This window comes from Mustelus asterias, chromosome 3, assembly GCF_964213995.1.
Source record: "Mustelus asterias chromosome 3, sMusAst1.hap1.1, whole genome shotgun sequence".
NCBI lineage: Eukaryota > Metazoa > Chordata > Chondrichthyes > Carcharhiniformes > Triakidae > Mustelus > Mustelus asterias.
In genome coordinates, this window is record NC_135803.1 from 5,169,850 (window position 1) to 5,195,689 (window position 25,840).

Here is a 25,840-nt window from a genome sequence, read left to right on the forward strand (position 1 = left end):
GGAGGGAGTTGAATCTTCTTGGAGCCAGTCCATTCCGAAACGCAATGAGGAGGCAGAATGTGCAAGATTAAGGATAATTCTTCACACAAAGATAGTGGCAATCTGGAACTCTCCCCTGCAGAGGTTATGGAAGCTGGGGGACAGTTAGAGCGTTATAGACCAAGAGCAATCTATTTTTGTTGGTGAACATATGGGTAAATGGAGTTGCTGTATGAATGGCAAAATACTCATCACCATTTGCAGACCGATCCTATCGTCACCTCAGAGGATGGCAGCATAGAAATATGGCCCATTCGGCCCATTCAGCTTCCTCCCATCTTTTGTCATCCAAATCCACTATCTTAACCCTCTTCTCCCTCAAAGATCATAGCATTTCTACAGTGCAGAGGGAGGCCATTTGGCCCATCGAGTCAACACCGACCACAATCCTACACAGGCCCTATCCCCATAACATCATGTATTTAGCCTACCTAGACTCCCTGACACTAAGGGTCAATTTAGCATGGCCAATGCACCTAACCAGCACACCTTTGGACTATGGGAGGAAACCAGAGCACCCAGAGGAAACCCACGCAGACACGGGGAGAATGTGCAAACTCCACATAGACAGTGACCCAAGCCGGGAATCAGACCTGGGTCCCTGGCACTGTGAGGCAGCAGTGCTAACCACTGTACCGCACCCCCCACAAATTCTTAGCTAATTTCCCTTTAAATCTATCTCTGCTATTTGCTTCAACCACGCTCGATGGGAGCCGGTTCCACATTCTCACCACTCTCTGTGTAAAAAAGTTTCTTCTGAATTCCCTATTGGATTTCCTGATGACTCTTTTGTACAGATTGCCTCCAGTTATGCCTTTTTCCCACAAGGGGAAACATTCTCTCGGAATCAATTCTGTCACAACCTTTCACACAGTTTTAAGGATCTCTATCAGGTCACCCCCTCAGCCTTCCTTTCCTCAGAGAAGTGACCCAGCCTGACAATTGCGTCCTGGTGATTATCTCTACACATTTCTGGTATTATCATTGCAAATCTGCCCGACACCTTCCCCAGTGCCTCTTTATCCTTTTATAACAGGACAATCATACATGTGCTCAGCCACACACCGTCAGCGGACACCCGGGCCTGCAATACTCACCATTTCTTCGACTTTAGTCGAGGTGGTGGGTTCCTTGGGATGAGAAAGAGTGCTCTCATCGGGTGCATGTCACACAGCGCTAGATAAAGATAGAGAGTGTGTGACTGAGGGAGAACAAGAGGAATCAAGACAATGGGCGGAATTCTCCCAAAAACATTCTCAGTGTCGAATTCGCATGAAAACTTGAGTAACTCACGTTGGTTTTTTCAGTGGGAATTCAGAGGAGAATCTCCTACACTCTGTGCACTGCAGAGGCCACCAGTCTGAATATCATTAAAATCTGAGGGGGGGCTACCCCCACTGGAGAGGCTGAAATCAGTGCCGAGTGGGTCGCTGCGCATGCGCCGATCTGTCAGCACCGAGACCAGTGCATGCGCAGTGGCCCCGCACTGCCGGCCTCTCGATTGCTGGCCAGATTCACGACCCCCGCAATGCTGGCTCTCCGCCAGCCCGATCGTTGGTCCCCCAACCATTCCTGGGCCTAGTCCTGACCCCCCAACTCCCGGTCCACCATGATCTCCAGCGTCCCCCCACTCTGATAACATCCCCCCCGCCCCCGCAGTGTTGACACCCCCAGCAGTGTGACCGCACAACCTTCCTCCCCCCCCCCCCTCAATCGCTGGCCTCCTGCTTCCCTTACCAATCCTGATGCAGAGTGGCAGCGGGACCCCCCCCCCCTACCCTCCAATCACATTGAAATTACATCAAAATGAGCATGTAAATGGTCTTTGTACCTCCCTGTCGATTTCCAGCGCGGAGTAGACACTGCCGGAAATCCAGCGCTGGGAGACGCAAGCGGGGCGCGAATCCCGAGCATCGGCCGACATGAGAATCTCCCGGCCCATTGCACTAATAAATTAGAGCAGCGGGATGGCAGAATCGTGGCCAATTTAAGGGGGGCTTGGGCAAAACAAAAGAAACAGAATATAATTGACCAATTCCTACAGAGGGAAAAGGTACAAAGCTGAGACTTACGTGGAGCTCCTTCTGCCATTTCCATAGCTGTGATCCCCAAAGACCACAAATCACTCTGTTAACACAGATAGAGAGAGCGTAAAACAATGGGGAGCTTTACACAAAAACTCTCTCTGGCAAAATAATTGGCTGCATTTCCTCTGACAGAGAGGGGAAGGTAAAGAGAAAGATTGCAAGCTGTTCATTCAATAGAATCAAAGGAAAGACAGTGACCAAGATTTTCCAGCCTTTCCCAGCAGTGGGATTTTCCAGTCCTGCCAACAGTTGTCCCCCCTCCCCGCTGCGGGTTCCCTGGTGGAGAAGGTTGCAAAATATAGCAAACTCATTGACAGCGGCGGGGCTGGATGATCCCATCACCAGCCAATGGAGGGTCATCTCTACTGCTGCAAAACACACCACAGGTGGTGGGGGCGTTGCAAAAATCCCACCCAGAGTTTGTATTTCCCTCGGGATATTTCCACTGATTGATGTTCCGTGTAAGAATGTGGAACACCCTAAAACAGGTACTATTTTTAAAATTCATTTACGGGATGTGGGCATCACTATCTAGACCAACCTTTATTGCCCATTCTTAATTACCCCTTTAGAAGTTGGTGGTGAGCTGCCTTCTTGAACCGCTGCAGTCTGTATGGTGTAGGTTCCCCCACAGTGCTGCTAGGGAGGGACTTCCAAGATTTTGACCAGTGAAGGAACAGCGATATGTTTCCAAGTCAGGACAGTGAGTGACTTGAAGGGGAACCTCCAGTGATGATGTTCTCCCAGATGGTAATGGTTGTGGGTTTGTAAGGCACTGTTGAAGCAGCCTTGGTGAGTTGCTGCAGTGCATCTTGTAGATGTTACACACCACTGCAACGGTTTGTTGGTGGTGGAGAGATTGAATGTTTATGGAAGGGGTAGCAATCAACTGGGCTGCTTTGTCCTGGATGGTGTCAAGCTTCTTGTGTTGTTGGAGCTGCTCCCATCCAGGCAAGTGGAGAGTATTCCATCACACTCCTGACTTGTGCCTTGGAGATGTTGGACATGCTCTGGCGAGTCAGGAGGTGAGTTACTCACTATAGGGCTCCTAGCCTCTGACCTGCTCTGGTAGCCACAGTAATTATATGGCTAGTCCAGTTCAGTTTTTGGTCAAAGTTTACCTCCAAGATGTTGATAGTGGAGGATTCAGCGATGGTAATGCCATTGAATGTCAAGGGGCGCTGGTTGGATTTTCTCTTGTGGGAGATGGTTATTACCTGGCACTTGTGTGATGTGAATGTTACTTGTCAGCCTGAGCCTGGATTATTGTCCAGGACTTGCTGCATTGGGACACAGACTGCTTCACTATCTGAGGATTCTATCTGTATGTGCTTTCACATAACTAATTCCAAGTTGAATTCGGGGCTTTCCTGCTTCTCTGCAGCCAATGTAAGTGTTGTCCAATGGAGTTGTGAGGTGACAGAGGATACAAAAGGTCAAGTCAAACACAAACCAATCCATTCAGCAGTGTGTTAACACCAGGAACATTAACAATGAAAATGGGTCATTTAAAAAAATAAGCCCAACTAGTTTACAATGTTTAACGGGAAGGAAGGAAACGTCCTGGCTTTGCACAGTCTCATTGTAAAACCAATTACAATCGCATGCACTCTGAATGGTTAAATCTTACTCATGGAAGCTCATCACGATCCTCTCAGAATGTTTCAGATTTGATTTGTCACTTTTAACATACAGTGAAAAGTATTGTTTCTTGCGCGCTATACAGACAAAGCATACTGTTCATAGAGAAGGAAAGGAGAGAGTGCAGAATGTAGTGTTACAGTCATAGCTAGGGTGTAGAGAAAGATCAACTTAATGCAAGATAGGTCCATTCAAAAATCTGACAGCAGCAGGGAAGAAATTGTTTTTGAGTCTGTTGGTGCGTGACCTCAGACTTCTGTATCTTTTTCCCCGACAGAAGAAGGTGGAAGAGAGAATGTCCAGGGTGTGTGGGGTCCTTGATTATGCTGGCTGCTTGAAGTATAGACAATGTTAATGGATGGGATGATGATTTGCGTGATGGACTGGGCTTCGTTCATGATCCTTTGGAGTTCCTTGCGGTCTTGGGCAGAGCAGGAGCCATACCAAGCTGTGATACAACCAGAAAGAATGCTTTCTATGGTGCATCTGTAAAAGTTGGTGAGAGTCGTAGCGGACATGCCAAATTTCTTTAGTCTTCTGAGAAAGTAGAGGCATTGGTGGGGCTTTCTTAACTATAGCATCAGCACGGAGGGAGCAGAACAGGTTATTCGTGATCTGGACGCCTAAAAATTTGAAGCTCTTGACCATTTCTACTTTGTCCCCATTGATGTAGACGGGGGCATGTTCCCCTTTACGCTTCCTGAAGTCAATGACAATCTCCTTCATTTTGTTCACATTGAGAGAGATTATTGTCGCTGCACCAGTTCACCAGATTCTCTATCTCATTCCTGTACTCTGTCTCGTCATTGTTTGAGATCCAACCCACTCCGGTGGTGTCATCAGCAAACTTGAAAATTGAGTTGGAGGGGAATTTGGCCGCACAGTCATAGGTGTATGAGGAGTATAGTAGGGGGCTGAGAACACAGTCTTGTGGGGCACCGGTGTTGAGGATGATCGTGGAGGAGGTGTTGTTGCCTATTCTTACATCTATCAATGGACAATCAATGCCAGCCTTGCCAGTGATTGGTGACTCACTGCAGCCAATCACACTGTGCAGGTACAGCATCTTATAAATAAAAGATTCAACACTCACCTTGAAATCATAAGTGGCATCTGGATTTTCATCACAAGCTATCACTTCAGGTGCCATCCAGTATGGCGTGCCAATGAATGTGTTCCTCCTCCCCACCGTACGATCCAGCTGAGCGCTCACCCCAAAGTCAACTGTGGCAAATCAAAACATACAGAGCATTAATGAATGTTCTTGACTAAGGGAGACATGCCAGTCGCTGTGAGGGCACTGCCAGGGGAAAGGGCAATCTCTTCCTCATTTCCTCCCTCCTCCTTTATCATCATGGTGGCTCTTGGATGAGGATGGTTGGGGTTAGAGATTGCTGGATGCGAGGCTGTTGGCAAGCTTTACCTTTTATCGAACATTCTATAAACCATGTATAGTACCCGGCTAACTCGAGGCTTCGCATAGAACTCTCTCTCAGCATGTTCTGTTGTCATGTGATCTTACAACACTGATGACGTAGATTGTCCATTTACATATTTAACTCTTAGTTTAGAAGGATGAGGAAGGATCTTATTGAAACTTACAGGATACTGTGAGGCCTGGATAGAGTGGACGTGGAGAGGATGTTTCCACTAGTCGGAAAAACTAGAACCAGAGGGCCCAACCTCAGGCTAAAGGGATGATCCTTTAAAACAGAGATGAGGAGGAATTTCTTCAGCCAGAGAGTGGTGAATCTGTGGAACTCTTTGCCGCAGAAGGCTGTGGAGGCCGGGTCATTGAGTGTCTTTAAGACAGAGATAGATAGGTTCTTGATTAATAAGGGGATCAGGGGTTATGGGGAAAAGGCAGGAGAATGGGGATGAGAAAAATATCAGCCATGATTGAATGGCAGAGCAGACTCGATGGGCCGAGTGGCCTAATTCTGCTCCTGTGTCTTATGGTCTTGGATTCTCTTAGAGTTAAAGATTAATCTCCAGCCCCAACCCCGCGGACAAAAAACTGGAGCAATGTTAAAATAGTTTTCTTTAAACTATCAAAGTGTCAGAGATGGGAAAGAAAAGGTTGTTTGATTGACAGACAGGGAGCGTGCAATCTGATAAGCGGAACAGTCTGTCAGCTTTTTGATTCGCTGTGGGAAGGTGGGGTGTCACCAGGAGCAATGTGCTAAACAACCAATGGAGGGACTGTAAGAGTGTGGGAGGAGACGTGATTGGAGATAAGACATCATGTGATGCAATTTCCAGGATTACAACCAGCAAGAGCTGGCAACTCCTGCTCTGCAAGAACAAGCAACACGATGGTTACCGGGTACAGAGATGCCAAAGGCAAGAATAACACAAATCAAGGTTGTCGTGAGCAGCACTAATGGACACCCAGCAGGATCTGCCTCCTCACTAACCCTGCTGATCAATCCATTCTCCTGTCTGCCACTGGAGGTACAACTGGCTCTGCACAGATGTTACAATAAGCCTTGGAAATTTGGAGTGAGAAACAAGCTAAAAGGCAATGGGATCAGTTGGAACTTTGAAGACTTGAGAGTAATGGATCAGAGGTCAGTAAGTGGGGCTGAGTGAATGGGCTGGTCATAATCTGACGGAATAACAGAATGGGCGAACATTCTGGGAGACAAGCTGGACGTTGGAACAATCAAACTTGACCAAACTTATTCATCAAACTCACCCAACTTGACTTCAGCATTCTCTGTCAGCAAAACATTCTGCCCCTTGATATCACGATGAATGACCTTGTGCTGATGAAGGTGAGTTAGGCCCTAGAATCACAAAATGTAGCAGTCACTAAATGCTCAGCAGGAAATTCAAGCTTTAGCTAAACCCAACAGGAGAGGGGTTAGCAGAAGCAATGAATCTGGAATACAAACTTACTGTCAGTAATGGTGGCCACGTAACTCCCAGATTATTGGAAAAAACCCATCTGGTTTACTAATGTCACTGAGGGAAGGAATCTCCCATCCTTGCCTGATCTGGGTACAGATGTGACTACAGATAGACAGCAATGTGGTTGATTCTTAACTGCCCTCTGAGATCACTCAGATGTACCAAATCACAATGACAAACGTATAATATGAAATAGGAGCAGGAGTAGGCCATTCGGCCCTTGAACCTGCTCTGGAATTCAATAAGATTATGGCTGATCTGTTTCTGTTTTGAATTCCACATTTCCATCTAACTCTGATTACCTGCCATTCCCCCAACTAACAAGAATCTGTCTACTGCTGCCGTAAAAATATTCCGTGACCCCACCTCCACCCCCTTCTGAGGCAGAGTCCCAAACTCGCACAAGCCACAGAAAAAAATCTCCTCATCTCGGTCCTAAAATGGTGACCCCCAATTTGAAAACAGTGCCCTCTAATCTGGGCTCACCCACACGAGGAAACATCCTCTCCAAGCCCGCCTTGTTCAGGATTTTATAAACCTCAATCAGGTCACCCCTCACTCTTCTAAACTCCAGTGGGAACAAACCCAGTCTGTCCAACCTTCCCTCAGGAGACAACTCGCTTATTCCACATATCAATCTTGTAAACCTCCTCTGAACCTCCTCAAATGCATTTATATCCTTCCTTAAATAAGGAGACCAAAACTACACAGTATTTGAGATGTGGTCTCACCAACACCCTACATAACTGAAGCATAATATCTTTATTTTTATGTTCAATTCCTTTTGTAATAAATATCATGTTGCATTCGCCATCTTAACTTCTTGTTGTACCTGCGGAGTGTACAAAAGGAGGGGGCATGACCTCAAAATTAGAGCCAGGCAGTTCAGGGTTGATATCAGGAAATCCACACACAGAAAAATCTGGAACTCTGCAGATGGAACTCCGTCCACCTCCATCCCCTTCACCACCAACCCCCCCCCCCCACCCCCCCAAACCTCCATCCCCTCTCCCCCCACCCGATAAAAACTGTTGGGGTCATCGGAAACTTTCAACACATTGCTGAATAGATTCTTGTTGGATAAAGGGTGGGTGGCACGATGGCAGTGGTTAGCGCTGCTGCCTCACAACGCCAGGGACCCGAGTTCGATTCCAGCCTCGGGTGATTGTCTGCGTGGGTTTGCACATTCTCCCGGTGTCTGCGTGGGTTTCCTGCGGGAGTTCCGGTTTCCTCCCACAGTCCAAAGATGTGCAGCTTAGGTTGATTGGCCGTGCTAAATTGTCTCTTAGTGTCAGGGGGATTAGGACTGTAAATATGTGAGGTTACGGGGGTGAGACCTGGATGGGATTGTTGTCGGTGCGGGCTTGATGGGCCAAATGGCCTCCTTCTGCATTGTAGATTCTATGGTTCTTTGGGTGTAGGGAATATGGAGCAATGGTGGGCAGATGGAGCTAAACTGCAGATCAGTCTCAACTGAATGACTGAACAAGCTCCTCCTACTCCTTACTGATCAGTCAGATCACGGTGGAACATGATGGGAGATTCCCATCCCCCTGATCAGGGCTGGATTGAAACACAAATGGTTGAAGGGAATGTGTGTACCCGCAGTATCTCCCTGCAGATATAGGCGATCCACTCTTCCTTCAACGTGTTCCCTTTAGTGTTCTTGATCAAATCTGTGACAGAGCCAGCACCGCAGAATTCCATCACCAACTGCAAAAGACAAGAACAGCATGTTAGTCACCAAGAAACACATGATACACTGCTTCCATTTTACAAAAGCTCTTCCATCAAACTCTCTGCATCAAAACACAATCATCATCCTACAATTAGGGGAGGTGATGGCCTAGTGGTATTATCGCTAGACTATTAATCAAGAAACTCAGCTAATGTTCTGGGGACCCGGATTCGAATCCCACCACGGCAGCTGGTGGGATTTGAATTCAATAAAAATAAATATCTGGAATTAAGAATCTGCTGATGACCATGAAACCATTGTTGATTGTCGCAAAAACCCATCTGGTTCACTAATGTCCTTTAGGGAAGGAAATCTGCCGTCCTTACCTGGTCTGGCCTACATGTGACTCCAGAGCCACAGCAATGTGGTTGACTCTCAACTGCCCTCGGGCAACTAGGGATGGGCAATAAATGCTGACCAGCCAGCAATGCCCATGTCCTATGAATGAATTTTTTGAAAAAAATCATAGAAACACACAGCACGGAAGAAAGCCATTCTAATAGAATCCTTACACTACAGAAAGAGGCCATTAGGCCCATAGGTACCAACAGCAATTCCAGCCAGGCCCTATCCACGCAACTCCACTTATTTACCCTGCTAATCCCCCTGACAGTAAGGGGCAATTGAGTAAGGCCGATCAACCTGTTCAACTTTGGACTGTGGGACTGTCAGGTAGTGGCTTTTAAGGGGCGTCTTGACAAATACATGAATAGGATGGGAATAGAGGGATATGGTCCCCGGAAGGGTAGGGGGTTTTAGTTAAGTCGGGCAGCATGGTCGGTGCAGGCTTGGAGGGCCGAAGGGCCTGTTCCTGTGCTGTAGTTTTCTTTGTTCTTTGAAACCCATGCAGACATAGGGAGAAAGTGCAAACTCCACACAGACTGTTGCCCAAGGCTGGAATTAAACCCCGTGAGGCAGCAGTGCTAACCACTGGGCCACCATGCTGCCCTTCTGTCCACTCTTCTTACGCTGAATCTTTGGGAGAACAATCCAGTCAGTCAAACTGCCTCCTGCCTTCTCTAACCCTGAAACTATGTCCTCGTTAGGTATTTATCCAATTTCAAATTGAAAGCCAATATTGAATCTGCTTCCTGCACCCTTCCAAGTTGGGAATTCCAGACCACAACTTGCTGCGGAAAATAAAAGGTCTTCATATCGACCCTTTGTTTGTTTATCTATTATCTCAAATTATGTCCTCAATCTTCTCTCTCTCTCCTGTCTGTTAAAAACTCCTTGGAATTGCGAGACTTCTTTCTCAAGTTTCAACCTTAAACACTCTTCGACCTGAAGAGTTTTGTTCCAGCTCTAATGCACAAAGGCTTTCACAGTTGGCACAGGTGTTGACAGGGATGGTGCCATTTACATGTGGCATTACCCAGTTGGCAACAACCCCAAACTTCCTGTGTCGACCATCTGGAAACTTACAGCCGATTTATTTCAAACAAAAGTACAAGGTTACCCACGTCAATACTGGGAGAGATCAGCCAGGAGCTGAAGGAGAGGCGAGGGAAGGAGAGAGGTGGGAGTGACTGTGAGTAGGGAGGGTGTGAGCAAGTCAGAAAGGCCAGAGAGAAGGGAGGAAGCAGACAGAGAGAGAAAGAGAGAGAGAGAAGGAAGGGACAGATCCAGAAAAATTCAACTGCATTTATGAGATGGATATAAATAGGATGCATCATCAGAGACACTGGTCGGAATTTTAGCACCTCGCCAGCCCCAGAATCGGAGTGGGCAATGCTCGCAGAACGGCATTCTCCGTTGGCTCAGGCGGGATTTACGAGCCTTGGACGGGCGAGGCGGTAAAATTCCAGCATTGGAGTTGAATTTTTTTCTGTTTGCCTCTCCCCCACACCCTTCCCCACTCTCCTCATTCCACAGATACACACCATATCCTGGAGTTAGATGCTAAAAGCTCTACTTCTTGCAGAACATTTTGCCTGGCCCCCCCACTGAGTTTTCCAACACTTTCAGAGCTGGGAGTCTAACATCCCTCAGAGCAAGAATGGCCTTGTCACTGCAAAGTAACTCTTAAAAGGGAAATGACAATGTGCTTTTAACAAAACCTTTTGTTTCTCCGAGCAGACTGGGCCACGTTGTTGAGCATCACCATGAGGTACCATGACGATTAACACATTGCCCACTCTCACTACCCCAATGTCACCTTACACAACATTGCTGTCCCTTTAATGCTGAGAGTTACATTTCCCTTGATTCTGATTGCTGTTACCCTGCCTGTCCGTCATGCATTATTCAGCCTTCTCATTTCGAGATGTCTCCCACCCTTGCAATTCCGTTCACTCCCACACATGCATTTCTCCCCCTCATGCACCTGACCTCCTCCCCCACTGAAACAGTCATCAGCTTTCTGCTTAATTAATCTGCTCAGATCGTTCTGGATCCCAAGCTGTGACACACAGTTTGGTTGCTCCTTAACTATCTGGTTTCCCAATGATGGAAATGAAAAGCTCAACATTTCGGAGCAGTTCAGATGTTGTAGCGAGCCCCTTTCAGCTGTGAGGTTTCGGGGAGGGGGGGGGCATGTGACCCGATTAGCCAATCGGGTTGAAGAGCGTAAATCCTGGGGGCTAAGCATAGTCTTTCCCAGTCTCTGAGACTGGAGTTGAAGTAATCAGTGGCACATTTCTTGCACTCTGTACATAGTTTATTCATTTCAATAAATACATCAAGATCAACAAAATTGCAGTGTTACATGACTCTTCCCCTTTAAGGCCATAAGAAATAGGAACAGGCGGCGGCCATTCGGCCCCTCGAATATGCTCTGCCATTCAATGGGATCATGGCTGATCCAACATTCCTCACGGCCACTTTCCTGCCCTTTTCCCATAACCCTTGATTCCCTCACTGATCAAAAATCTATCTCAGCCTTAAATACACACAAGGACTCTGCCCCACAGCTCTCTGTGGCAAGGAGTTCCAAAGACTCACAATCCTCTGAGAGAAGAAATTCCTCCTCAACTCAGTCTTAAATTGGTTCCCCTTTATTCTGAGACTCTGCCCTCTGATCCTAGACTCTCCCATGAGGGGAAACATCCTCTCAGCATTTACCCTGTCAAGCCCCTTAAGAATCCTATATGTTTCAATGAGATCCCCTCTCATTCTTCTAAACTCCAATGAATCCCAACCTGTATGACTTTCCTCATAAAACAATCCCTCCATACCGGGGATCATCCGAGTGAACCTTCTCTAAACTGTCTCCAATCTCCTCAAAAAAAGGGACCAAAACTGCTCACAGTGCTCCAGATGTGGTCTCACCTGTACCTTGTACAGTTGCAGCAAGACTTCCCAACTCTTATACTCCAACCCTCTTGAAATAAGAGACAACATTCCATTAGCCATCCTGATTACCTGCTACATCTGTGTGTTAAGATGCATATTTAACCTACCTCAGTAGCCAAGCCATTTGTCCTATATCTCCTTATGTAATCTGATGACAAATTGTGTCGATTAACGCTCGTGAAACTCTCTCGACTTGACTCTTCCACTGCTCTCCTGGATGGTCTCCCATCTTCCAAAACAAGATCATCCCAAACTCGGCTGCCTCGGTTTCAGCTCACGCCAGGCCCTGTTCACCGATCATTACTGTTGCCAACTTCTGATTAAACGTACCTCATCACATGACTGGCCCCCATGCTCCAGCCATTAGTTGGCCAAATCATCCATCCTCGAGACGCGCTGCCTTCCTACACCAAGCGCGATTCAAGAAGGCAGCTCACCACCACCTTCTCAAGGGCAACTAGGGATGGGCAATAAATGCTGGCCCAGTCAGCGACGCCCAACGGGGAATAAAAGAAAAATTGGAAAGCAACAAGACTTATTGGCAATTGGATGATTCTTGGCTGACAGTCAAACTGCACCCCCTACCACCCACACCTACCCCACCCTCCCTCGCTTTTACCCTGCCACTTTCAATATTTTTATATCTGGTAAAGAGAAATGTTCAAAGAAATTGAAAGAAAAAAAGTTTTTTATTGTCCCGATGATTTTTCTCCAGGGTCGCACACAGCAGTGTCCTAGAGATTCATCTTCACTTCCTGGAGACCCCAGGCCAATTCTGGAGGGTTAGCAACACCACCCATCATCCCCTGTGCTTGGTGACCTACATTAACACCTCTGCCCCCCACCGCAAAGCCTCAAATTTTAATATTCTCATCCTACTTTTTGCAGCTGCCCCTCTCTCTGATCGAGCTCTCCCTCATCAGATAATGTTTCTATTTGTGGCTCAGTGTCAAATTCTGATTCATCATCGCTCCTGTGGATGTTTTACAACATCAGGGGTATGATATCAAGTCAAGCTGTTGTCACAAAAAGCTGAAGCAAAATGCAATTTTGAAAAAAAAAGACAAGGGCTGAAATTTTCCAGCTGTTCCTGCCGCCAGGATTAACCAATAAGCACAGAACAAGATCCCGCAGGAGATGGCACCTTCAGAAGAGGGAGGTTCAAAGCGGCCTTAATGAGCCGCCATCATTGGATGCAACACCTGCCCTCCACAAATAGCTCCATCTAAAGTCTGTTTCCCGAACAGCACTGTTACGCGTAGCATGGTGGCACAGTGGTTTTAGCACTGCTGTCTCACTGTGCCAGGAACCAAGGTTCAATTCTGGCCTCAGGTAACTGTCTGTGTGGAGTTCTCCCCGTGTCTGCATGGATTTCCTCCGAGTGCTCCGGTTTCCTCCCACACTCCAAAGATTTCACGTTAGGTTGACTGGCCATGCTAAATTGCCCCTTAGCATCCCAATATGAATACATTAGGAGGATTAGCGGGGCACGTACGTGGGTTACGGGGACAGAGCCTGGATAAGATGCACTGTCAGAGAGTCGGTGCAGGCTCAATGGACTGAATGGCCTCCTCCTGTACCATAGGGATTCTATGATTCTCCTTACACCACATGGACTATAGCGGTTCAACACACATTCTCCAGGGTAATTAGGGACAGGCAATAAGTGCTGGTCTAGCCAGTGTCATTCACATCCCGTGATAAAAATTTAAATAGAGAATTAATATCAGTGCAACAGGAGCGAGCCTCATCTCTTTAATAAAACCGATATCAGTTTACCCAAAGCTGATCATCAACTCCAGGTGGATTCTTTTTGATGAATGCTCCATAATAAGTTGCGATGTTTCGATGGTGCGAATACTTTTTCAGCATATTAATTTCCTGCTTGATCTCTTCCTCTTCATCCTGAGAAAAGAAATGAAGATCTTTGAAAAAGAGTTGGGTGTCTGAAGAGCTAGGTGGTGTTTGGCGCTCTCACTTCAGGAGAACTCCCACGTCTCAGTAACTTAGTCGGAAAACTCAGTGCAAACTTCTGAAGGTGGCAGCACAGTTTAACAAAGCAATTCACAAAGCAAACCCGACCCTGGGACTTGTAAATTGATGCACAGAATAGTAAAATAAGGAAGCAATGCTGAACATTAATTCTGGGCATCTCTTTTGAAGGACAGATTTTTGATTGACAAAGGAGTCAGGGTCCGGGGAGGAGGGGAGGGAGGCGCCATTAAGGCCACAGTCAGATCAGCCATGACCAAAAGGCAAATCAGGCTCAATGGGCCAAATGGCCTGCTCCTATTTCATATGATCTTACATGAAGGCGGCACAGTGGCATCGTGGTTAGCACTGCTGCCTCACAAGTTCGATTCCCGGCTTGGCTCACTGTCTGTGTGTAGTTTGCACGTTCTCCCCGGGTCTGCGTGGGTTTCCCCTGGGTTCTCTGGTTTCCTCCCACACTCCAAAGATGTGCGGGTTAGGTTGATTGGTCATGCTAAATTAGTGTCAGGAATTTAGTAGGGTAAATAAGTAGGTTATAGGGATGGGGCCTGGGTGGGATTGTGGTCGGTGCAGACTCAATGGGCCAAATGGCCTCCTTCTGCACTGTAGGGATTCTATGATTCTATGAAGGCTTTGGAGAGGGTGGAGAAGAATACAATAGTATAATGACTATATTATCGAACCAGCAATTCATTGCCGGTGAAAGGTTGTTGACCTGTCTCTCTCTCTCTCTCTCTCTCTCCATAGATACTGCCAGACATGCTGAGAATTTCCAGCATCTACAGTATTTTGTTTTTGAGCTGTAATAATCTGGAGACCTGGACTAACAATATGCACTTGAAAATCTAGGTGGAATTCTCTGGACTCATTCGCTCTACCACCACTGCCAGAAGAATTTGGCGCTCAGCCAAAACTCCATTCACTGCAGCAGGACTGGAAAATCCCAGCCATGGACAAGGTGAGAGAATTTCCTCCCGAGTGCCTGTTATTGTGGCTGTGAAATTATCAAATTGTTGCAAAGACCCATCTGGTTCACTAATGTCCTTCAGGGAAGGAAATCTGCCATCCTTACCCTGCCTGGCCTACATGTGACTGCAGTTTCACACCTACAGCTCTCAACTTCCCTTTGAAATGGCTCAGCGGATTATGTAATTACACCCAAACCACTGCACACAGACTGCAAATGTTCAAGATGGCGGCTCACCACCACCTCCAGATGGGAAACAAATGCTGACCTTGCCAGCGACGCCCACGTGCCGTGAATGAATAAATTATATTAAGTTTAGAAGAGTGAGAAGGGATCATAGAAACCTATAATATTCTAACAGGATTAGACAGGGTAGATTCAGAAAGAATGTTCCCAATGGTGGGGGTGTCCAGAACTAGGGGTTGTAGTTTGAGGATCAGACCTTTTGGGACTGAGGTGAGGAGAAATTTCTTCACCCAGAGGGTGGTGAATGTGTGGAATTTACTACCACAGAAAGTAGTTGAGGCCAAAATGCGTGATTTCAAGAAGGAATTAGATATAGCTCTTGGGGATAAAGGGATCAAGGGACATGGGAAGAAGTGTGGGGAGGGGGAAAATCAAGATATTGAATTTGATGATCAGCCATGATCAAAATGAATGGTGGAGCAGGTTTGAAGGGCCGAATGGCCTCCTCCTGCTTCTAGTTTCTATGTACAACAAAAGTGATTTTTCAAAAATGGTTCCAGTGATGAAGGATCAGGGTTACGGGGACAGATTGAAGGCAGAGAGTTGGGATAAAAGGTTCTTTCTCAGAATGGCAACCGGTGACAAGTGGTGTCCCGCAGGGTTCAGTGTTGGGGCCACAGCTGTTCTCTTTATATATTAACGATGTAGATGACGGGACTGGGAGCATTCTGGCCAAGTTTGCCGATGATACAAAGATAGGTGGAGGGGCAGGTAGTATTGAGGAGGTGGGGAGGCTGCAGAAAGATTTAGACAGTTTAGGAGAGTGGTCCAAGAAGTGGCTGATGAAATTCAACGTGGGCAAGTGCGAGGTCTTACACTTTGGAAAAAAGAATAGAGGCATGGACTATTTTCTAAACGGTGACAAAATTCATAATGCTAAAGTGCAAAGGGACTTGGGAGCCCTAGTCCAGGATTCTCTAAAGGTAAACTTGCAGGTTGAGTCCGTAATTAAGAAAGCAAATGTAATGTTGTCATTTATCTCAAGAGGCTTGGAATACAAAAGCAGGGATGTACTTCTGAGGCTTTATAAAGCACTGGTTAGGCCCCATTTGGAGTACTGTGAGCAATTTTGGGCCCCACACCTCAGGAAGGACATACTGGCACTGGAGCGGGTCCAGCGGAGATTCACACGGATGATCCCAGGAATGGTAGGCCTGACATACGATGAACGTCTGAGGATCGTGGGATTATATTCATTGGAGTTTAGGAGGTTGAGGGGAGATCTAATAGAAACTTACAAGATAATGAATGGCTTAGATAGGATGGACGTAGGGAAGTTGTTTCCATTAGCAGGGGAGACTAGGACGCGGGGGCACAGCCTTAGAATAAAAGGGAGTCACTTTAGAACAGAGATGAGGAGAAATTTCTTCAGCCAGAGAGTGGTAGGTCTGTGGAATTCATTGCCACAGAGGGCTGTGGAGGCCGAGACGTTGAGCGTCTTCAAGACAGAAATTGATAAATTCTTGATTTCTCGAGGAATTAAGGGCTATGGGGAGAGAGCGGGTAAATGGAGTTGAAATCAACCATGATTGAATGGTGGAGTGGACTCGATGGGCCGAATGGCCTTACTTCCGCTCCTATGTCTTATGGTCTTATGGTCTTAAATGGTGTTGTTCTCCTTAGGGCAGAGCAGGTTTAGCAGAGGTTTACAATGGAGGATCGAGATCGGACAAATAGAGAAACGGATTCTCTGGGCCGAAGAGTGATAACCAGAGAGCACAGACTTGCACGCTTCCAAAAGAACCAGAGACGGCCTCGCTGTGTAACGAGTGGTGAGGATTTGGGGTACAATGTCTGATAGGTTGCCAGACACAGATGCCCTTTGGAAAGGAATTTGGATAAATATTGAGAGAATTGCCGGGTCAAGGGGAAAAGAGCAGGGGAGTGAGACTCATGGATTGTCCTTTGAAAGAGCTTACCATAGGTTTAATTAACTTCTCTGTGTCTTACTATTCCATGACTCGACCCAGTACCAGTCTTGTTTCAAAATGATTCAGAGTGGCTGCCTTAACGTGCAAGAGATTTAATGAATCTTATGAAGGTATTACAACATAAAATCTATTTCCTGTCTTCAAACAAGCAGCCTTCCTGTTTCCCCTCTTCCACCTGGACCCAGCTTCCTGTTGACGTCTCGCATTCACCTCTCGATGCTGCGAGAGAAAATCTATTTCCACTTTGGAAATCAGAGGCGGGTGATTACTATTTGGCAAAGAATCGTTTTTTTTATTTTTTTCACACAGCAGAATGTTTGAGATCTAGAACGTGCTGCGTCTGAAAAGAAGGGTAGAAACAGATTCAAGAATTGTCACTTTTTAAGTGGGAATTAGTTAGGTATTTCGAAAGGAAAGTTTTATTGCACCTGGGGAAAGGAAAGGGAGTGGAGCTAATCGGATAGTCTGTCTGCGCACTTGGATGGATGTAAAAGATCCTGTGGCATTAACTGAAAGACCAAGGAGTTTATCCCCAGAGCTCAAAAGAGAAAATGCTGGAAAATCTCAGCGGGTCTGGCAGTATCTGTAAGGAGAGAAAAGAGCTGACGTTTCGAGAACAGACAACCCTTTGTCAAAGCTAAAAGGCAGAGAAAGTGGGAGATATTTATACAGCAGGGGGAGGGAATGAAGGATGAGTCATAGCCGCAGAAACCAGGGGAAAGGCTGCTGATGGCAGCCCACAGAGAGAATAAAGGGTGTGAATGGCCAAATGGCAGAGAAGCTGCAAGCTGTGACAGATGGAGATGTTGGGGGAGGGGGAAAACATGGGACAGAGGTAGAATGTTGAAAAGGGGAAGCGGGGCGGGGGGGGGGAGAAACGATAAGGGAAGGGGGATGAAGTGGGGCGAAAGGAAAAATGAAGAAAGACAATGAAGAAATAAAAGTTAGAGAACAGTCAAAAATTAAATAGAATGAAAACAAAGGGGTCGAGGTGAGGTGGAGCGAATCATCTGAAGTTGTTGAATTCGATGTTGAGACTGGAAGGCTGTAAAGTGCCGAGCTGGAAGCTGAGATGAGATTCCTCCAGTTTGCGTTGAGTTTCACTGGAACATTGCAGCAGGCCAAGGACAGACATGTGGGCATGGGAGCAGAATCGTGTGTTAAAATGGCAGCAACCGGAAGGTCAGGGTGCTGACTGCGCACAGACCAAAGGTGCTCAACAAAGCGATCACCCAGTCTACGCTTGGTCTCTCCGATATAGAGGAGACCACATTGGGAGCAGCGAATGCAATAGACCAAATTGGAAGAGGTGCAAGTGAAATGCTGCTTAACATGGGATGAGTGTTTTGGGCCTTGGATGGTGAGAATGGAAGAGGTAAAGGGGCAGGTGTTACACCTGCGATTGCATGGGAAGGTGCCATGAGTGATGGGAGAGGTATTGGGTATAGTGGAGGAATGGACTAGGTTGTCCCAGAGGGAACGGTCTCTGCGGAATGCTGACAGAGGGAGTGAAGGGAAGATGTGTTTGGTGGTGGCATCACGCTGGAGTTGGTGAAAATGGCGGAGGATTATGCTTTGCATGGGGAGGCTGGCGGGGTGAAATGTGAGAACAAGGCGGACTCCTTGTTCTGGGAGAGAGGGGAGGGGGGTGAGGGTCGTGGAGATGGACTACATGCTGTTGAGGGCCCTGTCGACAACTAAAGATGGGAATCCACGGTTGAGGAAAAAGGAGCACATATTAGAAACACCACTTTGGAAAGTGGCATCAGCGGAACAAATGCGACGGAGGCGAAGGAGCTGAGAGAAAGGGATGGAGTCTTTACAGGATGTAGGGTGTGAAGGGCTGTAGTCCAGATAGCTGTGGGAGTCAGTGGGCTTGTGATGGATATTGGTAGATAGTCTATTGCCAGAAATGGAAACAGAAAGGTCAAGGAAGGGAAGTGTCTGAGATGGGCCAGGTGAAGGTGATGGAGTTGGAAACTGGAAGCAAAGTTGATTAATTTTGCGAGGTCTGGACGAGAGCATGAAGCGGCAGCAGAATGGTCATTGATGTACCGGTAAAGGAGTTGTGGGAGGGGACCTGGGTAGGCCTGGAACAAGGAATATTCCACATACCCCATAAAAAGACAAGCGTAGCTAGGACCCATGTGTGTATCCATTGCTACTCCTTTGATTTGGAGAAAGTGGGATGAGTTACAGAAGAAGTTGTTGAGAGATAGAACGAGTTCAGCCGGCGGAGGGGAGTGGTGGTGGATGGGAATTGTTCAGGCCTCGTTTCAAGAAAGAAGCGAAGAGCTCTCAGGCCATTCAGGTGTGGGATGGAGGTGTGGAGAGTTTCTATATCCATGGTGAATAGGAGTCGGTGAGGGCCTGCGAACTGGAAACTGTCAATATGACGCAGGGCATCAGAGGAATCCCGGATGCAGGTGGGGATAGCGTGGACCAGGGGAGTGAGGATGGAGTCAAGATAAGGGGAAATAAGTTCAGTGGGGCAGGAGCATGCTGACACATTGGGCCTACCAGGACAGTCCTTTTTGTGGATTTTGGGAAGTAGGTAGAAGTGGGCTGTCCGGGGTTGGGAGACTATGAGGTTGGAAGATCCCCCCACCCCCTCTCCCAACATCTCCATCTGTCACAGCTTACAGCTTCTCTGCCGTTTGGCCATTCACATCCTTTATTCTCTCTATGGGCGGCCATTAGCAGCCTTTCCCCTGGATTCTGTGGCTATGACTCATCTTTCATTCCCCCCTGCAGTATAAATATCTCCCACTTTCTATGTCTTTCAGCTTTGGCAAAGGGTCATCTGGACTTAAAACATCAGCTCTTTTCACTCCTTACAGATGCTGCCTGACCTGCTGAGATTTTCCAACATTTTCTCTCTTGGTTTCAGATTCCAGCATCCGCAGTAATTTGCTTTTATCCCCAGTGCGCTGGTTAGTATTAATCACCAATCATCACTCACCAAGATGAATTCATGATTATTATATTGCTCATAGTGGGAGCTTGCCGTGTGTAAACTGACTGCCGACATTGCAACACTGACTGTACTTCGAACAAAGTAATTCATTCATTGGCTGTTAAAGCTCATTAAGATGTCCTGTGGTGGAGAAAGGCGCTATGGAAATGCAAACGTGTCCTTGTTTATCTTTGTTTAGGGATTCCCAATTATGTAAGCTTAATCGTTGCCATCAGGATAACAACCTCAGGCAACATTGGGGCCCCTTTGATTCGATTGAGATACGCAAGTTATGACCTGGGAAGAGGCGTATGGGATTGGGGGGGGGGGGGTAACCACAGAGCTGCAGATATGGATAATTGCAAACGGAGCAACAACTTACAGTTAAAATTTATTTTGTTTTCAAAAATGTGAACGATCCAGGAGTGAGAGCTGAAATAATTGTAGGAATGTTCCTGAGGTGGATATTGGCAGAGATGTCAAAGCGAGGTCCATCATTAAGGGCTCAGACAGAGCGCTGCTAAACTGTAGGGAGACGACAGCACCATAATCTGCACTCACAACTGTGGCTGCGCTGGAACAATAATGTTTCCGTCATGTGTCGCAGGATTTCTAAAGATGGCTGCAGGGAGGAGACGCTGCTCAAAGGAGAATGTTTTCCCTCCCAGAGCCTGACAGGGGCAAAGTGAGGTGAGGACAGATAAAGCACATACTTGAACTACCCCACGCAAAGCGAGATCGAGTTCTGCAACACTGAGAAACTGAGTGAAGTGGTGAGTAACACATAACACAGCACAATGTATCTACCACATCCCTGCCTCAATACAGCAGCACTGACCCATCCCCACCAGTACTGTACCCCAGTGTTATACAGTGACAGACCCGTTCCCACCAATACTGTACCCCAATGTTATACAGTGACAGACCCGTCCCCACCAATACTGTACCCCAATGTTATACAGTGACAGACCCATCCCCACCAGTACTGTACCCCAGTGTTATACAGTGACAGACCCGTCCCCACCAGTACTGTACCCCAATGTTATACAGTGACAGACCCGTCCCCACCAGTACTGTACCCCAGTGTTATACAGTGACAGACCCGTCCCCACCAGTACTGTACCCCAATGTTATACAGTGACAGACCCGTCCCCACCAGTACTGTACCCCAGTGTTATACAGTGACAGACCCGTCCCCACCAGTACTGTACCCCAATGTTATACAGTGACAGACCCGTCCCCACCAGTACTGTACCCCAATGTTATACAGTGACAGACCCGTCCCCACCAGTACTGTACCCCAGTGTTATACAGTGACTGACCCGTCTCCACCAGCACTGTACCCCAATGTTATACAGCGACAGACCCATCCCCATCAGTACTGTACCCCAATGTTATAGAGTGACAGACCCATCCCCACCAGGACTGTACCCCAGTGTTATACAGCGACAGACCCATCGCCACCAGTACTGTACCCCAATGTTATAGTGACAGACCCATCCCCACCAGTACTGTACCCCAATGTTATACAGTGACAGACCCATTCCCACCAGTACTGTACCCCAGTGTTATACAGTGACAGACCTGTCCCCACCAGTACTGTACCCCAATGTTATACAGCGACAGACCCATCCCCACCAGTACTGTACCCCAGTGTTATACAGCGACAGACCCATCCCCACCAGTACTGTACCCCAGTGTTATGCAGCGACAGACCCGTCCCCACCAGTACTGTACCCCAGTGTTATATAGTGACAGACCCGTCTCCACCAGTACTGTACCCCAGTGTTATACAGTGACAGACCCATCCCCACCAGTACTGTACCCCAGTGTTATACAGTGACAGACTCGTCCCCACCAATACTGTACCCCAGTGTTATACAGTGACAGACCCGTCCCCGCCAGTACTGTACCCCAGTGTTATACAGTGACAGACCCGTCCCCACCAGTACTGTACCCCAATGTTATACAGTGACAGACCCATTCCCACCAGTACTGTACCCCAGTGTTATACAGTGACAGACCTGTCCCCACCAGTACTGTACCCCAATGTTATACAGCGACAGACCCATCCCCACCAGTACTGTACCCCAGTGTTATACAGCGACAGACCCATCCCCACCAGTACTGTACCCCAGTGTTATGCAGCGACAGACCCGTCCCCACCAGTACTGTACCCCAGTGTTATGTAGTGACAGACCCATCCCCACCAGTACTGTACCCCAGTGTTATACAGTGACAGACCCATCCCCACCAATACTGTACCCCAGTGTTATACAGTGACAGGCCCATCCCCACCAATACTGTACCCCAGTGTTATACAGTGACAGGCCCATCTCCACCAGTACTGTACCCCAGTGTTATACAGTGACAGACTCGTCCCCACCAATACTGTACCCCAGTGTTATACAGTGACAGACCCGTCCCCGCCAGTACTGTACCCCAGTGTTATACAGTGACAGACCCGTCCCCACCAGTACTGTACCCCAGTGTTATACAGTGACAGACCCGTCCCCACCAGTACTGTACCCCAGTGTTATACAGTGACAGACCCATCCCCACCAGTACTGTACCCCAGTGTTATATAGTGACAGACCCGTCCCCACCAGTACTGTATCCCAGTGTTATACAGTGACAGACCCGTCCCCACCAGTACTGTACCCCAGTGTTACACAGTGACAGATCTGTCCCCACCTCAACTGTGCTGTGAATCCTCTCCCAAGTCACTGCGTCTGGGACAAAGTGAAAGTCGTGAGCTGCCCCACAAAGTGTAGAACTCCGAATCAGAGAGAAACGAGAGCAGGGAGACATCAAGTCTGGACAAGACTGATTTATAAACCCAGTAAATACCAACTTTTTCCTGTGATGTTGAGAATCATTTGGAACCAGACGGTCAGCATGACTGAGAGTAATTTATCCCTGGCCTGTCGGAGGGTGTCTCTGGGGTATTGGGAAAGCCATGTGTGCATATTGCTCTAACACCATGTTGAGTGGGGTCGACACCCCCAAGGCAGCCCATTCTCAATGAAAAGAGATGTCTCACCCCAGTGACGTCCATGACCTTGATTGCCGCAAGCTGCCCTGTCTTGACATGTCGTCCCTGCAGACAAAGAAAGTACAACAGCGTTAGTGAACTGAATATCAGCCAACCCTGCCTCGCGGCCCCACTGTCACTGAAAAAACATTCGCCAACACAGCTTACAACCCGAAAGCCACAAGATCAACTGAGGGAGTGCCGCACTGTCAGGGGGGTCAGTACTGAGGGAGTGCCGCACTGTCAGGGGGGTCAGTACTGAGGGAGTGCCGCACTGTCAGGGGGGTCAGTACTGAGGGAGTGCCGCACTGTCAGGGGGGTCAGTACTGAGGGAGTGCCGCACTGTCAGGGGGGTCAGTACTGAGGGAGTGCCACACTGTCAGGGGGGGTCAGTACTGAGGGAGTGCCGCACTGTCAGAGGGGTCAGTACTGAGGGAGTGCCGCACTGTCAGAGGGGTCAGTACTGAGGGAGTGCCGCACTGTCACTGTTTAAGGGGAGGGGGGAGAGATACAAAAGATCCAGAGAGGCAATTTTTTCACACAGTGTGGTGAGTGTCTGGAACAAGCTGCCAGAGGTAGTAGTAGAGGCGGGTACAATTTTATCTTTTATAAAGCGTTTAGACAGTTACATGGGTACGATGGGTATAGAGGGATATGGGCCAAATGCGGGCAATTGGGGCTAGCTTAGGGGTTTTAAAAAAAAAGGGCGGCATGGACAAGTTGGGCCAAAGGGCCTGTTTCCATGCTGTAAACCTCTATGACTCTATGTCACAAGATCCATCTTTCGGATGAGATGTTAAGCTGAGGTCCCATCTGCTGAACCAACACTGGGAAAATGTTTCAGAAACACACAATCCTGTATCGCTCTCGATAATTGTTCCTGCTGTGTTTGCTCACAGCAGGGGTGAAGAAGATTAATCTTTAAATAGCTGGAGACACCAGGATGTCCCTGGAGACATGGTAACTCTCGACTGCCACGTTTGGGGTATTGCATTTGGCAGCGGCAGAAGTGTTAATGTGAACACCACACTCAACTTTATTTTCTGCCTGTCTCGGAATGCAGGGATCCTGTTTGAGCTGCCGGCAGGAGAGGGGAAGGGATAATTAGGGAAAGGAAAATGGAAGAGGAAATACCTTGGAGTAGCTTTGCTGAATGTGTTTGCTCTTGGTGGTGTTTGCAGTAACAATATGTACCACATGGGGCTGTGAACATTCTCTAACGATTGGCCCAATCCAACAGAGGCAAAAGCAGCAAGTGGGGAAGAGAGTGCAATCAACGTGTTCCTTTCATATTCTGATCAAGAATATTTGAAATTTGGTTACTTGCTATTAGGTTGTCACACTGACCTCAGAAAGCTGCGGGTTAAAGGCCCCCAAGGACTTCTTTTTTGTAAAGATATACTTTATTCATGAAGGGCAGCACGGTGACACAGTGGTTAGCGCTGCTGCCTCACATTGGACCCGGGTTCAATTCCGGCCTCGGGAAACTGTCTGTGAGGAGTTTGCACATTCTCACCGTGTCTGCGTGGGTTTCCTCTGGGTGCTCTCACAGAATAAAATGTGTAGGTTAGGTGGATTGACCATGGTAAATGCGTGGGGTTCCGGGGTTAGGGCGGAGGGGTGGGCCTCGGTAAGATGCTCTTTTGGAGGGTCAGTGCAGTCTCGATGGGCCAAATGGCCTACTTCTGCACTGTCGGGACTCTATGAATATCTGAAAGAACATTGCAAGCATTCCAAAATAGCCATAGTGTAATAATATTCAGCTTCTTTACATCAAGCTGCACTCTTGAGATGCTCCACAGTCAAAGAAACATTACAGACATTTTACAATGGTCATTGCACAGGTTGCAAAGGCGTTTAGTTTGTCTGCATCGATCAAGTTGCACTGCGAGGTGCTTCAGTACAATTACATGTGATATCCACTGTACACATTGTGAAGCATTCACTCAGAGGGGGTCTATACAATTCCCCTCCCCTCCCTTACTGTGGTTAGACAGTGAACTTCCCCATCGCGTCTCTGTGGTGGCTACCCCAAGCTTCAGTGTGTCCCTCAGCACATAGTCCTGGGCTTTGGAATGTGCCAATCTGCAACACTCAGGTCAAGGACAATTCTTTGCACTGGAAAACCAACAAGTTTCAGACAACCAAAGAGCGTCTTTCACGGAGTTGATGATCCAGCAGCATCTGACTCACTCCATGGACTTGGACCCGTAATCTAGGCTGACACTCCCAGTGCGGCACTGAAAGAGTGCCACACGGTCAGAGGTGTCATCTTTTAAGAGAAACATTAAATGGAGGCTGCTCTCTTTGGTGGGTGTCAAAATCTCATGGAACTGTTTCAAATAAGTTCACCTGGTGTTCAGGCCAATGTTTATCCCTCAGACAATATCAGGATAACAGATTATCTGGTCTTCATAGAAATTATAGAATCCCTACAGTACAGAAGGAGGCCAATCACCCATCGAGTCTGTACCGACAACAATTCCACCCCAGGCCCTATCCACGTAACCCCACATATTTACCCTGCTAATCCCTCGAACCTTCGCATCCCAAAGCACTAACGGTCAATTTAGCCCGACCTGCACATCTTTGGACAATGGGAGGAAACTGGAGCACCCGGAGGAAACCCACGCAGACACGGGGAGAATGTGCAAACTCCACACACAGAGTGACCCAAGCCAGGAATCAAACTCGGGTCCCTGGCGCTGTGAGGCAGCAGTGCTAACCACTGTGCCACCCACGTCTTAATCATATGCTGTTTGTGGGATCTTGCTGTGAACAAAGAACAAAGAACAGTATAGCACAGGAAACAGGCCCTTCGGCCCTCCAAGCCTATGCCGCTCCTTGGCCCAACTAGACCAATCGTTCGTATCCCTCCATTCCCAAGCTGCACATGTGACCATCCAGGTAAGTCTTGAACGATGTCAGCGTGCCTGCCTCCACCACCCTACTTGGCAGTGCATTCCAGGCCCCCACCACCCTCTGTGTAAAAAAACATCCCT

At 47.7% G+C, this 25,840-nt stretch overlaps 1 protein-coding gene across 4 annotated transcripts in view; it reads right to left on the bottom strand.

The window, feature by feature from the left end:
- The window catches only part of LOC144486337 (traf2 and NCK-interacting protein kinase-like), a 214,381-nt gene that overhangs the window by 105,397 nt on the left and 83,144 nt on the right, over positions 1 to 25,840 (bottom strand). For all 4 annotated transcript variants that reach the window (XM_078204383.1, XM_078204375.1, XM_078204366.1 and 1 more), the window contains exons 3-9: positions 22,848 to 22,904; positions 13,492 to 13,617; positions 8,283 to 8,393; positions 6,466 to 6,556; positions 4,861 to 4,991; positions 2,112 to 2,166; positions 1,137 to 1,215 (exon numbers count right to left, since the gene is read on the bottom strand). In XM_078204383.1, coding sequence (XP_078060509.1) covers positions 1,137 to 1,215; positions 2,112 to 2,166; positions 4,861 to 4,991; positions 6,466 to 6,556; positions 8,283 to 8,393; positions 13,492 to 13,617; positions 22,848 to 22,904 — 650 coding nt within the window. The remainder of the gene's footprint in view (positions 1 to 1,136; positions 1,216 to 2,111; positions 2,167 to 4,860; positions 4,992 to 6,465; positions 6,557 to 8,282; positions 8,394 to 13,491; positions 13,618 to 22,847; positions 22,905 to 25,840) is intronic.